Raw genomic sequence first — 17,023 nt, forward strand, 5'->3', positions numbered from 1 at the left:
CTACTCCGGGCTCTGTTGCATTATATCTTCAAACAGCACCTAAGTGTTAAACCTTCAGTTCATTTGCACAGCGCAGCTAAGAAAACAAAGCAACTCCCAGACCTCCCCGGGGCGGCTTGCCTCCCCTCCCAGAGCAAAGCAGCTTTTTCAATAGTTTGCAAAGAAAAAAAAAAAAAAAAAAAAAAAATCTGCCTGTTAGTTTTAAGGGGAAAGGCATTGAAGAAATGGATTAAGATGGCAAACAAAACCAAACTATTCTTAGGAGAAGCCAAAGTCATTGTGGGGCATTTGAATGAACGTGTATCAAACAACACAGGTCCGCGATGCTCACAGGTGTTTTCGCGTTAGAGCGGAAGGAATCGAGGAGGCCTTCCTGCTAAGGGAGTTACAAATCTTGTTGCTGGGAACGTGAGGAATGCAGAGTTCCTTCTGTGGTTTTGCAAGTTAGAAGCATCTTCTGCTAAAAAAAAAAATTAAGAAATTAAAGTGCCCAGTGTGTGTTTTACGTGTTGGGTTCTGAAGACGTTTTTAAAAGGGAGTTAGTTATTAAAGCCAAGCATGGAAAGCACGGATCTAGCTCCTTTTGTAAAGAAGGAGGCTCTGATCGAAACTGGTTAAGTGCCTTTCCAGGGTCAGAGACATAACGAGCGATCCACCAGCCCAAGACCTAAATCCCTTACTCCTGGCTTAGTAGCACGTTCTAGAACTTACCCCTGCCACCCCCAGCAAGTCTACTGCTAAAGGTTAGAGAAATTAACACTCCTCATCCGAAATGATGAAAAATCATCTACCATTTGACATTGAACTGAATCCCAAATGCACGCGCAGGGCTCACGTGCCCTGCTGGTGTTCGGGGCTCCGGCTCCCTCGCCAGCCTGCTCAGCACCTGTCGCCGCCGCCCTACCCATCCCTGGTGCCGTAGAAATTCAGAGAGAAAAACACACGATGAAAACAATTTGCAAAATCCTCGGAGCAGAGCATATTTCTCTATGCATCTCATTTTTAGAAATCAAAGCGTGGTTGTCTGACTGCAGACACAAGAGGAGAGAAAATGTGGGTCCCTACCTTTGGGGTCCCCAAGGCTCCCTGCTGTTTTGCTTCCTGCCATCTCAGCCAGAGGATCCCTCTTCAACGTGTGGCCTTCGGACCGGGGGCATCAGCATCATCTGGGAGCTTGTTAGGAACGCAACTTTGCTGGCTCCGCTCTACGTGTCCTGAATCAGCGTCTCTGGAGGCGGAGCCCACGCGTGTCATCGAACACGATGCCCAGGTGGCTTCTTTGCCCGTTAAAGTGAGCGGCCCTGGTCTAGGGCCAGAACAGGTGCCTTTCATTGAGCGGCCCCCAGCCCCGCAGGATGAGCTTCACCTGGAACTTGTTGCAAATGCAGATTTTCATCTTGTTTCAGACCGACTAAATCAGGAACGCTGGAGCCAGGGCCCAGCAATCGAGTTTTAAGAAGCCTTCCAGAAGATTCTGATATACACTAAATTGTGAGAACCACTGGTCTAACATATAAAGATAGGCACGACTCGGGACATTCACCCTAAAAAAAGAGACAAAGGATAAACCAGTATTTCCTAAATTAGATTACGTAGAATAGGAGTTCTTTAAGTAAAGAAGTTCATGGTCAAGTGAATTTGGGAAATATACAGTTAAAACTATTAATCAGTTTTTTTTATGGCAAGCACACTCAGCTTCAATATGCATTGGGAATCTCTGAGATAGTTAACGGTAATTTTCCAATTGATTTGGGATCACTTAAGATTCATGCTCCAGCAGCCCATTCTTATATTTCCTATGTCTCATTTTCTGAACAAAGGACTAATAATTTGAATTTGCTTTTTGAGTAATACCTCTTTAGTCTCCCAGAAAAAAAGGGCTGAATAGATTGGAGCTCTGACAAGTTTCATACAGGATCTCATTTGTGTCACCACAATTCTCCAAGAGATTGGAGAATCATGCTCTAAGGTGATGTGGGCACGCACTAATGAAGAAATGTAGGTTCCACCGAGTTCTGCGGTTTTTCCCAGGTCAGAAGATTCCTCGGTGAGGGAATCGTGGTCAGAGAAGTTGACCTACGAGGCAATTGCCCTGGGGGCCAATCCGTGAGAAGCTCTAGAACATCCCTGGAAACTCGAGGTGCAGATCACTGGAATTTATTAGGGTGATTCTTGGGAAGAGAACCCCGTGGGGTTGGGTGCGCTGTTTTGATAAGCAGCTTAGCGTCAAGGATCGAGACTCCTAAGGGAGATTCTGAAGCCACACCGGGTAAGTCCTGGCCAAGGGCTGCTTTGCTGAGTGGGGGACAGGGATGGGCACAGCTAAGTGGATCCGAGCATTTTAAGAGGTTGATCTTTGCTTCCGGTTGTCGTCCACTTCCTCCTTCCTTCCAAGAAAGTGCTCAGTCTCCCCTCTATGTAAGTGCTGAACAATAATTTAGTCAAACAACACTATAGATTTGGAGATGATCCAAATTATTAGCTATTCTGTGTATAAACCCACGCTCAGATAGGGCTTCCAAATGCCAATTCCTGTGTTCCTCCTAAACAAGATCTTCTCCCTGTAAGCACTTGACTCGCATATTTACATACAATTGCTATAGTTGATTATTACTGGTTAAGGCTTCTACTTGAACAACAGTTTAAGTTGGTCTTGAGATCAACTGTAGTTCTTGAACATATTCCATTAGCTCCTCGTAATATCGGTGTGAGAAAGATATTTATTAGCATGAGAGTGAACTTTATTACAATCCTTTCAAGAGATTCGTTAGCGATTTTTTTTTTCTTCTTCCTTTTTAAAATTTGGGGGAAGCAAAACATTTTGTTTTCAGAACATTTTGTTACCCACTCGGAACTCAAGCAAGCGTTCCAAGCAAGTCATGGATCTCAAATGAGAGCGAAGTCGAGTGACACAGGTTTCTGGAGTGTAATAAACGTAATAGAAGTCGAAAACACACTTATTTCATCAATGTTATTTCAGTTCAAACCGGTTTAAGAACCTAAACACTTAAGATTTAAGTCGTAGGAGTCCATTCACATATTTCAGAGAATGTCTCATTTTCTGAACAAAGGATTAACAACTTGAATGTAAGAAGCAGGTGTGAGATACTCGCCACAGGTCAAATGCTTAACACCACCCAGACAAGACCATAATTTCTGGGCATAGACCATGGCATGCGTGAATTCGGTTTCAATGTGTTTTCCATGGCAATAGCTTAGAAAGTCACATAGCATATCCTACCCAGACTTCCATTCCTAGCGGCAGCTACTTGCTGATGAGTGAAACGTCATGCAAAACAGATGCGAGAGCAGCTGGATTTTGCGGCTCCGCTCCAGTGGGCTTAGCAGCGGTGCCTGTCATTGCCAGACAGCAGAGAGATTTTATTTCAACTGAACAAAACCAAGAATCTTACGCAACCTCGTCAGCATAATCGGACAGCTACGCAGTTTCTCTCCCCTCTCCCTGAGGTCTCTCACCTTTTCCATCTTTCATTCTTCCTTCTTCCCAGCCTGGCACTCAATTCATCACACTGAAAAGGTAACAATTAACTGGGCGTGAACCATTCTGACCTGTTTTCCAACATCTTAAAAATAGGTATTATTGACCTCTGGGTGGGCAAGAACTTTTAAATGCATGTCCTACCGTCTGCTAATTTGTTCGGTATCTCATTTGGTGTTATGTACACACCAAACCAACTTCCATTATTCCTGTGGTTTTTCCGTTTTATATCCACAGCATATGGACTGTGAAACGTCGAGAAAACACAAAGCACAGCAAATGGTGCATTGCAGAGAGGACTATCGCATCACAAATACCCCTGAAGAACAGATGGTCCAATTGCAAACCTCCCAAATACTGGCATCTGTGTGGCCGGCAACTGCACAGGTCAGATACAGCCTTTAAGTTTCACATATTCTAGCAAAACTAAGTCATTCCCAGTACTGTCCTTTACTAACTGAATATATGGGAATTGTCCCTTGTTAATAAGAAGGATCCTAAGGGAATGTGGATAAAGAAATACATTTTCTCCCTAGTCTATTAGAAAGTCTAGGCCGGGCGCGGTGGCTCACGCCTGTAATCCTAGCACTCTGGGAGGCCGAGGCGGGTGGATTGCTCAAGGTCAGGAGTTCGAGACCAGCCTGAGCGAGACCCCGTCTCTACTAAAAATGGAAAGACATTATATGGACAACTAAAAATCTATATAGAAAAAATTAGCCGGGCATAGTGGCGCATGCCTGTAGTCCCAGCTACTCGGGAGGCTGAGGCAGTAGGATCGCTTAAGCCGAGGAGTCTGAGGTTGCTGTGAGCTAGGCTGACGCCACGGCACTCACTCTAGCCCGGGCAACAGAGTGAGACTCTGTCTCAACAAAAAAAAAAAAAAAAAAAAAAAAAAAAGAAAGTCTAAGTCTCAGATCTTCCAGTTAAAAATCGAATGTTTGCAGAGAATCATGTCTCTGAGTTTTCATTTTCTCATCTCTAACATGTGGATCAAAAACTTGACGCCCAGAGTTTCTCCCATTAGAATGTTACACAGTGTACTAGTGAACCCTAATGTAACAGAAAACATACCGCACAGATTACAAAGACTATGTAACAAACCCAAGTTCTTACAGATCAATGGGCTTGATCGCTTCATTGTTTTGTTTATTGAGAAGGAGAAATTGTGAATCTCCTTGCTTTCTATTACTCAATATGAACATAATTCTTTTTTCTATATGACAAGGATTAAGGTTTATACAGAAAACTTCTATAAACTGAAATCCCAAATAACAAAAAATCTTCAATTAAGAATGTTTTACTCATTTTAACTGTAGGAAAAAAATTACAGTAGAAGAAAATGAACTTATTTAAAAAAAATCCCCTTGGCTATATCTTAGTATACAACCAATTAAATCTCTCAAATATTCAGAACTATTCAGTTATACTGGATGTTTAGATGGTAGATCTTGACAAACACAATCAATGCGACATTATGTTTACTTTGCATATTGAAAATATGTTAATTACCAGAAGATTCTTTTTTTTTTTTTTTTTTGAGACAGGGTCTGGCTCTTTTGCCTGGGCTGGAGTGCAAACAAGATGTGTCACATGGTAACAGTGCTATGGAGCATAGTAAAGCAAGACACAGGAAGGGACACACTATTTTATATAAAGGAGTCGGAGAAGGCCTCCATAATGAGGTCAAATCTGAACAGAAGCCTGGGGTAGAGAACTTCAGGTAGACCAAATAGCAAGTGCAAAGGCCCTGAGGCAGAAATGTGCCACGGGGCTAGAACGTTCCAGGAAAATCTGGGGAAAGCAGGGACAGACAAAGCCAGAGAGACAGCTGGGGGCCAGAACACATTATAAGGACCCGGTCTTTTACTCTAAGTGAGATAGAAAAGTATTAATATTCCTAAACATACTACTGCATTTTGGGAGAAGTTAAATCCAAATGTCAGTGCTGAACAATAAATTAGCCTGGATACATGTTTGAACTGTATAAGCTTACTTACTAAAAGAGAGGGACTAAAAACTGTCCCAAATCTTAAATACATTATGATGTATAAAATACAGATTAAAAAAATAGCAAAATATTTAATTTCTTCTCCATCCTTTCCAAGTGTGAGACAGGCTCGTTGAGCTTCATCCCACCCTGTGTTAACATTGGAAGCACAATTTTGCCATTTTTTTTCAGGTATGTCTCTTTTTCTATTCCTGTTTAGGCTAAATACATTAAATTGCAAACTTTTTTTTTTTTTTTTTGTAAAGTGGGTAGTTTTAGGTATTTCCACAGAATTTGAGGGGCAAAGTATCCCAGCATTCAACACAGCCTTGTTAGGAAAACAGAGTCATCTGCTGCCTTTTGTGGAGAACACAGGAAATGAGAACTCTTCATTCCTTATGGCCCCAACTTAGTTTTTTCCATTTGTTTAACACTTGAAAAATAATTTGAGGTGGCTTTAGATTTTCTAAAAATCTGGAGGTAATCACTCAGAGTCAAGGAATTTAAGAATTAATGATCCAATGTTGCTGTGTTAGCCAAGATAGGCCAGGTCTATATTTGCTTAATAATTTCAAGATAAGTCCTTAATTTCACATTCCTTAGTTAGGAAGTGGAATCTTGTCTGACATCCTCATCACTGAATCTTCTATGAAATAAGTCAAAAGCATTCAGAGTGATGATAATATGTAAATCTAAAAAAACCCAAAAATTTAAAGCCAGCCAAATTTTCAAATACTTTATTTTTAAAAGTTCTCATATTATTTGTGATTTACTTCACATGTTTACTACCACATAGAAAGAGCTGAAATTTATTCAATTGTTTCTTTTATTTATATTTATTGAGAAACTTTATTTTTGTTTATAAAAATGAATTTTGTTTATAAAAGACATTATTGCTTACATTTCTGATTGATAATTTAATGATTTTCTGGTAAAATTTAAGCTAAATTAGAATGCCAAAGATTTTAACTATTAACGAAGTACTAGCATCTTTTTGGAAACAAAAGAACCATATAAAATGTAAATTATATTCTCCACGCTAATGCCTTTTCTATGTTACAGGTAGAAAATCTGAAACTATAGCAAATTAGCAACACATGATGCCTAATGCACCAAAAGGTAAGTTTATTATCCTAGAAGAACTAGGATAATAATTCTCTTCACCCTGTTTGAGTCTAATATATTAGGAAATGACCTAAAATAGTGCTTAGCCATCCACATCCCACACCACCTGTGACTCACCACTGAAGCTCAGCACTCAAACTGGCATATGCCTGTTCGTTGGGACAAACTCACTGATCAAAAGTTTGATAACTACGGCAACGTGAAATTGCTACAAAAGGTCCTAAATGGTCCTCAATTTTAGTACTTATCTCACTGCAGAGCAAGGACAAAGTTTAGACAGGCACCAATCCAGGGCCCACAAATTGGCACTGACCAAGACAGTTGTTTTCAAAATTTTTATCAAAAAATAGTCAGGGCCAGGCGCGGTGGCTCACGCCTGTAATCCTAGCACTCTGGGAGGCCGAGGCGGGTGGATCGCTCGAGGTCAGGAGTTCGAGACCAGCCTGAGCAAGAGTGAGACCCCTGTCTCTACTAAAAATAGAAAGAAATTATATGGAAAACTAAAATATATATATACAAAAAAAATTAGCTGGGCATGGTGGCGCATGCCTGTAGTCCCAGCTACTCGGGAGGCTGAGGCAGTAGGATCGTCTGAGCCCGGGAGTCTGAGGTTGCTGTGAGCTAGACTGACGCCACGGCACTCACTCTAGCCCGGGCAACAGAGTGAGACTCTGTCTCAAAAAAAAAAAAAAAAATAGTCAGAAATGTATTTTATCTTTTTTTGTTTGTTTGTTTTCTTGAGACAGGGTCTTGCTCTGTTGCCCGGGTTGGAGTGCAGTGGTATCATCGTAGCTCACAGCAACCTCAAACTCCTGGGCTCAAGCGATCCTCCTGCCTCAGCCTCCTGAGTAGCTGGGACTATAGGCATGTGCCACCGCACCTGGCTAATATTTTTATTTATTTTGTAGAGGAGGGGTCTTACGATGTTGCCCAGGCTGGTCTTGAACTCCCGGGCTCAAGCAATCCTCCCACCACGGCTTCCCAAAGTGCTGGGATTATAGGCGTGAGCCACTGTGCCCAGCTATTAATCATCAGAGGATTTTTGACAATAAATAACAAAGTTAGGAATTTCTTGTTTGATTCTCTAATTCATCAAGAATATGCAGTGATGTTCTAGATAATGGAAGTTTCCATTCAGTTGAGAATCTAATGTTTTTATTTTGTATCAGAGCTTAATAATGCTACTAACCTTCTCCTAATTTATACTAACCTTCTCCTAATTTACGGTGTGATTTCTCTCCTGATTGGACCCAGACTGACATACTAGGAGTAACCAAACACTTTTTTATCCCTAAATATTCTCTTTTATAATTTATGTAGACATTGTTAAAGATCATCATCAAGATTTCCCAGATATTAGCATAAACAAACTATAATAGATTCACATCAATTTATCTTTTCTACAGGCAGAAGTATTCAAAGCATTTAAAATGGTACCAGAGAAATTCTTACGCAGTAGCACAATAATTTAGCAGAGCAGAATGAATGGTAAGTTCCAGTTGATAAAGCCAGAATTAATTTAACTTACTATTTCAACATTTATATTTGGAAAGCTCCATGGATTCCTCTGTTGTCCATTTCATTCAACTAAGAAGGCTTGAAATTATCAGGATTCCCAAGCAAAAGTGGATAGAGAAAGCTTCTGGGGTTAAATAACGTCAATATAGGGTCACCTAAACAGGTTTATTTATGCAAAAACTAAATGTGATGTCACTGGAATTCCATTTATTTTCCCATTTACCAAGGAAACAGTTGTGCATGTCAGTGATACCCTAGTCTAGAAAATTCAAAACACACAGCTAAAGATATTACAGTTTACTGAAATACATTAAACATAGAAACAATGGTACGTCTGAGTAGGTTAGAATAGCACCAGTTGTGTGTGCTTTACAAGCAAAAGAAACAAAGGAAAGAGGGAAAAAAAAAGAAAAAAAAGCAAACCCAATTATATTTGAACTATAGAGCAAATATGACAACTTAGAATATGAAGATGAAAAAAATAATTTGGAACCCAATTAGGAAACTTTGGACAGAAAAGACAGAAACTTTGTCCTTTGACATATGGATGTATGAGACTGTCAATCAGTTCAGGGACATGGTACAGAAGTCATTTTCCTTGGGGACTCTATTTGCTATATTTGCGAAATTAAAAAATTATACTCCCTGTGAATTCTAAATTGTTTTCTCTTTCTCCCTGTGGTCAGTGTGCAGTGGTTTTCTGACATGGAAATGTTTTATTCTTCTACACTAAACAATAGCTCCAAGCTTTATTGTGTGTGGTTACATGCAGTTATAGACAGGAAAAAAAAAAAACTGCCTACTTGGCAAACTTTCATTTAATAAGGTTCTCCCCGTGCTCCGCCATCCGTGCCCATCACTAAATGCACCTCGCTTTCCCCCCCACTCTGTGTTCAAGGTGTGGGGGCCACACCTTTCTTCTTAACCACTGATGCAATCTTGCCACCTACCTGGACAGCTTCTAAATCACAGCATCAGGAATGAAATTCAGTAATATAATATAATACCATATGCAAATGGTTTGCTCTAGACTCTCTTCCCAAAATGAACAGTTTGGCAAATCAGACCCTTGTCACATTAAAAATAACGTGTGTATCTCCTTTGTGTGCTAAAAAGCAACCGCTGGGCTTGGTGTTTGCTGAGTTCAATCCTCTCATTCATATGTACAACATAAAACCGTATCAGTTTGAGATTTCGGTTAAGTAGCCATGTGTCCTAGCCCCTTTCCTCTGTTAAATTTTAAATACTGCAAAGGAACTATTTTCCCTGGGAGGCTCCCACACTCGGGATGAAGCTTTCTCTGCGGAATTCTGGCACCCTATTAATTAGTGGTTACGAGTGGGAGCTGCTCTCTCTCAGCAACTCCTATTCTGCCATCCGTCAAGTGTGATTCTGCAATAAATTTCCACGAAGCAAACTATTTCTGGTAATTCTCCCTAATTAACACCAGGCCTGCTAATAATACATCAGGACCGATGTGTTTCTGATATAACCAAGATCTTGTCTCCAAAAGGGAAACCGCCGGCCTAAATTAAGCTTTTGCTGGCAAAAGGATTTTATATGTGGTTCTGTAAGAAAACCTTTGATAGTCTTATATTGGGGACATTTTGACTAGAGAACACTGGGCGACAGGGAGGCTTGCTCTGCTTTGAGCACTGAATGGGGATTTATTGTGAACACACAGTTGAGACCTAAGCCTATAAATCTTGTACTGGATTACTGTTTCTTAACGAAGGAATGACAGATCTCTTATTTTGTCGGTGTATTTTAATGTGCAATGACGTGATTGATAGAAACCAAACAGCAGCTATTAAAATGTCAGATGTAGGCTTGATGCCCTTAAAAGTTGGGCTTCTGGAGTTTAATATACTGTGAGCAAATAGACTTGAATTTCTCTTTTATTCCCAATATACAGCCTGCAACAGAAACGCTTGTCTTAACTTTGTGCAGTTGGGAAAAAAAAATCTTATTCAAACCAATAAACAAATGAGGAAGAGGGGAGCTTACCTGGTTATGAAATAGTTAGCGAATGACATTGGGATGAGTTAAGCATGAAGCAACGTACCCTGGCTAATGCAAAATGTGAAAAGGTAGATGATTTATGCGGTCTGATTATGATCTATGATATCATTCATGCTTGATATGACAGGCTATTCCAAAAAATAATTTCAGCAATAACTATTTGTTAACAACCAATAGAACTTATTTATCTATTAACTCATAGGCATTGTGTACCTTCTACATGCAGAGCGTAAAAAGTAGAATAGATAAAAGTAGAATAAATGTGACAATATTTTCAAAATGTTTTGTTTCTGGGACACTTTGATAGGCACATATCATAAAAGAGGGATTCTTCTGAGAACTATGACATCTTATCCTACCCTGTGAGTATAGAACATGGTTTTTTCCCATGATGACTTAATGGAAACCACTTACCACCCAAAAAGAAAAACCAGGAGAGCTTGTCTACATCAATGCAGTCATTTATTTATTGAGCATGTGTACATTAAGGTATCACTATACTGATTACATTTCTCATGTGGCTTTCAATTAGAAAATGTCTCCAAAAGCAAAACAGCAGATATATACAAACTTAAAAACTTAAGAAACAGAAAATAGAGATTAATGGATACGGCAAATTATACATTGCGAATTCAAATCTAATACCTTTAAACATTTGAGGAGAGAGCGGGACAAACTGAAGCCAGAATTGATCTGTATGAAACCACGCGGTGTGTTTCCCTTCCCTTATGTCTGAGAAGCCTCTCGTTTCCATAGGGACGACTGGACTCCGAACGCCACACAAGTGTTAACACAACACTAGCGTCACACTTAAACAGAGGAAAGGAAGGAATCATTTTCTATAAAAGTGCTCCTAATATAGTGGCCCTTGAAAATGGTACATTTTTGTTGTAGATTATTTTAAACATAAGGCTACACTCATATTTTGAAGATTTAAACTACTATTTCTATTTGTTTTCATACATGAGCAAATGATTAGGTTTTAGTTTTAGACTCCACGTGTAACCCTAATAGGAAAATGTATGCTGCTATAGCTGTCCCTCAGTATCCCTGCGGGGATTGGTTCCAGAACCCTCTCAGATACCGAAATCCACCATGATCAAATCATTTGTATAAAAGGGCTGTAGTATCTGCATAGGACCACGCACATCCTACCGAATACCTTGAATCAGCTCTAGATGACTTAACAGCCTACTGCAATATAAATGCTATGTGCATAGTTGTTACATTGTATTGTCTAAAGAATAATAACAAGGGGAAAAGTCTGTACATGTTCAGCAAAGGTAGAACCGTCCTTTTTTTTCTGAATATTTTTGATCTGCAGTTGGTTGAATCACACAGGTGAAACCTTTGGATACAGAGGGCCGACTATACAAGCATACACGGAGGGCATAATTTTTAGGTTGCTACTTCAGTGTGCAAAATTCAGTCCATGTAAGTCTAGAGAAATATTATAAATCTGAACCTATCCCTAAAATCTGGAAAATGGGAAATCCAAGTAGGGGAGTTTTTAGAGTCATGTACTGTAATTTTTATCTGTGTTATACCAAGTACAGCATTACAAAATGTACATCTAGAGACACTACAAGTATATGTTCTACGGTGAAGAAGTAATAAAAAAAGGCTACTGACATGGAATATTTATAATCAGAAAAATAAATATTCAGAGAGCTCAGCGGAAGAATAAAGTGCTCTGCCAGTTAGGAAAAGATCACTGCTGGTGCATTTACGGCATTTCCCGCTGGAAAATACAGAGACTCTTCTGGATGATGTTCAGTATTTATTTCACAGGATTAACTGGTTTAGGAACGGAGATGAAGCTTTGCCACAGAAGAGATGGACAAAGCACGAAGACAAAATGATAAATTAGGAAGCGACACCACCCTTTTAGGGATAAAATTCGGAGAAGTGCAACATTATGCTCCACGAATAATAAAGAGAAAGAAAAGTCTAGTAGAGATGACATCCTTAATGTAAGATAACTTTATAAAAAAAAAACAAAAAACAACAAACCAGGTCAAATAAAATTCTGTGAAGAAAATACCCAAATGCCACTGACTTATCAAATACTGTCTTGGCATGTAATCTAGGAAGGCAAACCTAAATCAACAAACAAAAGAACCAAAACAAAACCACCAGCTTATTTTGTATTCTATATTGCAAAAGACTGACATTAAGATACGTGATAATGCACGGTAGCCAGCAGGTCTCTTAGAGGTGGTTTCAGCAGCAATGAGAAATAATGCACGATTCAGCTCCAGCACTTTATTTCAAAAGAAACTTCCTGCCTCCCTGCAAGATGCAGGGTGAGGGGGGTACTCCGGGGTTGCTACTGGAGAGGCATTCAGTTTGCCACTTTGTGTCACCCCTTGCCATTCTTTTATCCCCAGTTAATTATTATCTGCATATAATGTAAATCTGCTAGACCATAAGTTAACGGCTTTCAGGACAGAAGCCTTGAAAGTTCTTAGGGAGGTTAAACAAATATCGTAGCCTAAAACCTCCTCTTTAACAAACACGCACACAATGGACGTGAAGGGGCGAGTGAGTGATGGGGTAGGAAGGACTCGGGGCTCTCCTTGCCCCAAACAAATTGAAATTATTACTTAGTGGGGTCGTGGGCTTTCATCTATTCTGGAAACAAAGAGAAATACTATCAAACGCATAACAGTATAATCTGTTTTCCCACTGGGCAAACATCAACAGTATCCACAGTTTTACCACAATTGTTTCTCTGCCTTCATGTGGTATCTACATAATTCTTTCTCCAAGTGAGGAAAACAAATGCCAGGCCAATCCGAGTAATTAATCAAGCTCTCCTCCTATACCACCAAACCTCTGTGAATCAAAGCTTTCCAAGTTTCATGATCCCATTTGAAAGTGGTTCACTTCTTACTGAGAGAAAACTAACAAACCAAACCAAACCAAACAAACCCTTGATTTTACCATATCCCTAAGTTAATCTTTTATTTTTCTAATGTAGAATTAAAAAAAAAGAAAAGCAAAAAAATTATTCAGCAAAGAGAGCTCTCAAATTTTCATCAGTTTCATTATCTGAAAAGGGGGTATTTTTTTTTTTTTAATTTTGGGTGTAATCTTCTGATTTACCATAATTCCAAGCCACATTCTTTTCTATTTATTCTCTTTAAAGAGAGAGAAAACTGTTACACAGCCCAAAGTTATTTAATTAGCTCTTTACCTCAGTAAAGGAAGGGAAAAAAAATTGACTTTGACTAATATAGGTGATGGAACACAATGAATAGAAACAGTCACATTTTAATAAAAGGCAAACATTTGAGATTTATAAGCTCTATTGTAGCTTTTTGGGGGGACATGTGAAAAAATATAGCATCTCCTATTGGCACAAAACACATTCTGATCAAAAACCTCATCGCCCTTCCTTACAATTATAGAATGATCAACTGTAAGGAAAATCTAATGTTTGAATGGTTTTTTAAAAACTGACACCTACCACTGATAAAATTCTCTGTTTAAACTCCTATTTGCTGTTAATAAGCATTAGTTTTCTTAAAAAATACAATGATTCTCTTATTGATAAAGTGTAAAGCATTTTCATTGCCTTTTGCAGATTTACTCACAGCTACCTAACAAGAAAAGAAAGTATAATTATTTCAGCATAAAGACTGGAGTTTTTATTCTAAAACTTAATTCTTCACTAATTTATTCTAAGATGAATTTAATAGCCAACCAGGAAATTGGTTTTTATAAAAATTATTTTATGGGCATAAAATACAGGAAAAAGTCATAATAAATGCCAAACTGTCTCTTTACTTTCTGAAGCCAAATATTTCCTCATAGAACTCGGTTTTTAAAGCTGGAATTTATTCCTTCAGGGCCACTATTATTTTTCAAAACTCCGTATAAATACTAAATCTAAAAATTAATTGGTAATTTTAATTCTCCTTTTTCTCTAGAAATTTCTTCTCTTCTCCAGAAGTGCTGACTTTCAAAAATTCACAGAATGAGCGTGTTTCTTACAAAGTGGCTTGTCCTTCTTGGAGAAAAAGGTCTGACCTTCCAAACTCTCACAACACACCTGAAAAAGAAGCATTATTTAAGAGAATATCATTATTTTATCAAGTATGCCAGAGAAGGGGAAAGTAATTTTCCCCCCACTGAATAATAAGATGAAGCACTTTAGTTGATTGTTGGTAGATATCGTTTCATAATACTAAGACATGGCATGTAATCTTTCAAAAGTAATGAAGAATGACTTCTTCCTAGAATGTATTTCTAATTTATTGAAATCACTGATCATTACTTTTCTTTACCTATTAGTCCTAATGAAAAAATCAATACGGAAAGAGGTCATGTTAAATATACTTTCTTTCCCTACATTCTAAATAATGTTTTAAATTTGCTTTTTCTTGTAGAGAACAGAAGCATTCAAAAAGAAAATACAATTCATTTGCTTTGCCAGACATTTCTGTGCCCAACTTAGCTTGCTCCAACTACATAGGCATAGAATACCCGAGACTTCTTTTTAATTTATTTGTCCCTTATAGTAAAAGCCCTAGTCAACATCTGGTTGCTGTATGATTATAAAGTCAGTTAACTACCCACATTTACACCTTCTTGCCTTTCCTTCTGCTTTTGTTAATTATAATGCTCGTGAGCAGCTCTATTAGAGAAGAGAAGGCAAATCTGCTAGAAGTTGTTGCTTTTTATAGACTTTATGAAGTCTAAGAGATGGGTGAGGTAAACAAGAAAGGCTTCAATGGTAATGTTTGGGGAAATCACTGGACTTCAGTTAAAATAACTTTTCCCCCTTTCATACCATGAGTATTGAAAACCATTGGATATTGCATAATATTAAGTCTAATTTTAAGAAATCAAACATCTGAATACAGCACACCTTTACTGGGTATTTACTTTCTAAATTCAAAAAAATATATCTTAATGTTAATCTTTGAATCTATTCTAATCACTAAAACTAAAACCAAAATTATTAAATAACATATGAAATAAATATTTATTGCATGTTTATTGTACAGCAGTCAAAAAAAAAAAAGAAAGAAAAGAATACCCATTGGCTTTTGCTAAGGAAAAAAATGGATCAGCATGTAGATTACTCAGTATCAGATTTTTATAATTGTTTATTTCTATTTTAAGAAGTACCTAGTATTTCCAAAAACTACTAAAAAATACTCTAATAACATATTTTTTTTTAAGTAAAGGACTCTTACTGTTTTAAGAAATACACAGCTCATCCTTACAGACAAAAATTTATTCAAAATTGCCTTTTCTCTAAGGGTAAGGATCTTATTAAGTGCCAAATAATTTCAAAAGTGCCAAAAAATTTAATAAACAACTTTCAAACTCACTGTAAAAAATTTTTTTTTTTTAGGTTTGAAGGACTGAAAGATACAAGAGCTGATATTTCCACTAAGTAATCAGGCTAGAATTGGCTGGACTGTCCCCCTGTAATTAGGAAACAAGAGTTTACTTACTGAGCATACAAAGCAAGTGTCATGCCAGGTGTAGCCCAGAGCTTCCAGAAACATGTCTCCAGCTTCGATGGGAAATTCACATCCATGGCATATGGTACCAAAGAGGGCATAATAATCTGTATCGGGGCAGGGGGTAGAGATGTAACATAAACGTGACGAAGTTTTAGAATGATAGTTCCTAGAAAGCTACAATAACATTGGGATTAAATGAGATGCTGAAGACACAGAGAGTAGTAATTAGAAAGTTTTCAGGCGATGGCATAATATTTGGCTTGAGATACATGTTTAGTATGTTTCAGGTTTCCCTTGGTAAACATTATTTCCACACCTTAACATTCTTTATTATAATTTCCCATGTAATATTTCTCACTTCTCTCCAACTACTTGACTGACCAATGCGTATAGAGAACATCGTTCTCTGACCAGTTATCAGTAAACGTGACTGTTTCAAAGAAATACAAGAGGGCTCCCAATAACGCAACAATAAGACTAACGACTATAAATCAAGAACACATGTCTGATACTGGCAAATTTCATAGTGTATCTGCCTTGGATGAGGAAGAAAAATAAAGTCAACAGGAAACGTCCCGAATAGGTTCCATGACTGAATGTCTTGCTGGACTGTATCACAAAAATATTAGCCACAATTTCTTTTGCTATATTTTCTTTTCAATTTTATGACTTCATGTTGAAAAATCTTAGCCAGAAAACACCATTTACCTGACACAAATTGCAATTATAAATACTACTGGGATTTCTTTTGGAAAAAAAGCAGTTTTGACAAGATGTTTCTCTATTACTAAATAGAAAATTTACTGATTAGACTGCATATGGGAAGAACAAGGGAAAAAGCAGAATCCAAAATGGCCCTTAGGTTTTTGGATAGAGGACAGTGGGGGCTATTTACTGAAATGAAGAAGACTGGGTTAAGAACTGGTTTGGGGAGTTAAAGAAAAAGAAAGAATAAAAATAGACCAAGTTGATTAAAAGTGGCATTTAAATAAATATTCGATAATATTTTCCCTTTGGGTTTTTAAATTACGGCTTCTTTGAATACATTAAATACGATATTTAGACTAGAGAGTTTTATATGTGTTTTGGTTACATAGGGACTATCTGCTAGTTAGTCAAAATGTCTTGCAAAGCTCCTAAAACAAACAAACAAAACAAAAAATCAAACAGCTCTTTCTTCAAGAAAATTAAGTGGAATTACAAAATGTGAATTATTCTGGTTGAATCAGCGTAGGCAGTTTGTAGCCAACCTGTCCCAAAATTGCTCATGGGTGATTTCACTGGAATTATGGTTCCTGGTGAACAGTCTGGAATAATAGATCCAGGTTGGTCCTAATTAAGGAGTCAAAAGGAGGTGAAAATAGGAGAATATTGAATGAGCAAAGAAGG

At 37.9% G+C, this 17,023-nt stretch overlaps 1 protein-coding gene across 2 annotated transcripts in view; it reads right to left on the bottom strand.

Annotated features, from left to right (window-relative positions):
* Positions 1–10,610: 10,610 nt before the first annotated feature.
* PDLIM5 (PDZ and LIM domain 5) overlaps positions 10,611–17,023 on the bottom strand; it is a 178,038-nt gene continuing 171,625 nt past the window's right edge. For both annotated transcript variants that reach the window (XM_069485342.1, XM_069485343.1), the window contains 2 exons: positions 15,623–15,738; positions 10,611–14,208 (listed from right to left, as the gene is read on the bottom strand). In XM_069485342.1, the coding sequence (XP_069341443.1) occupies positions 14,119–14,208; positions 15,623–15,738 (206 nt within the window). In that variant the 3' untranslated portion in view covers positions 10,611–14,118. The remainder of the gene's footprint in view (positions 14,209–15,622; positions 15,739–17,023) is intronic.

The sequence above is a fragment of the Eulemur rufifrons genome, chromosome 13, assembly GCF_041146395.1.
Source record: "Eulemur rufifrons isolate Redbay chromosome 13, OSU_ERuf_1, whole genome shotgun sequence".
Classification (NCBI taxonomy): Eukaryota; Metazoa; Chordata; class Mammalia; order Primates; family Lemuridae; genus Eulemur; species Eulemur rufifrons.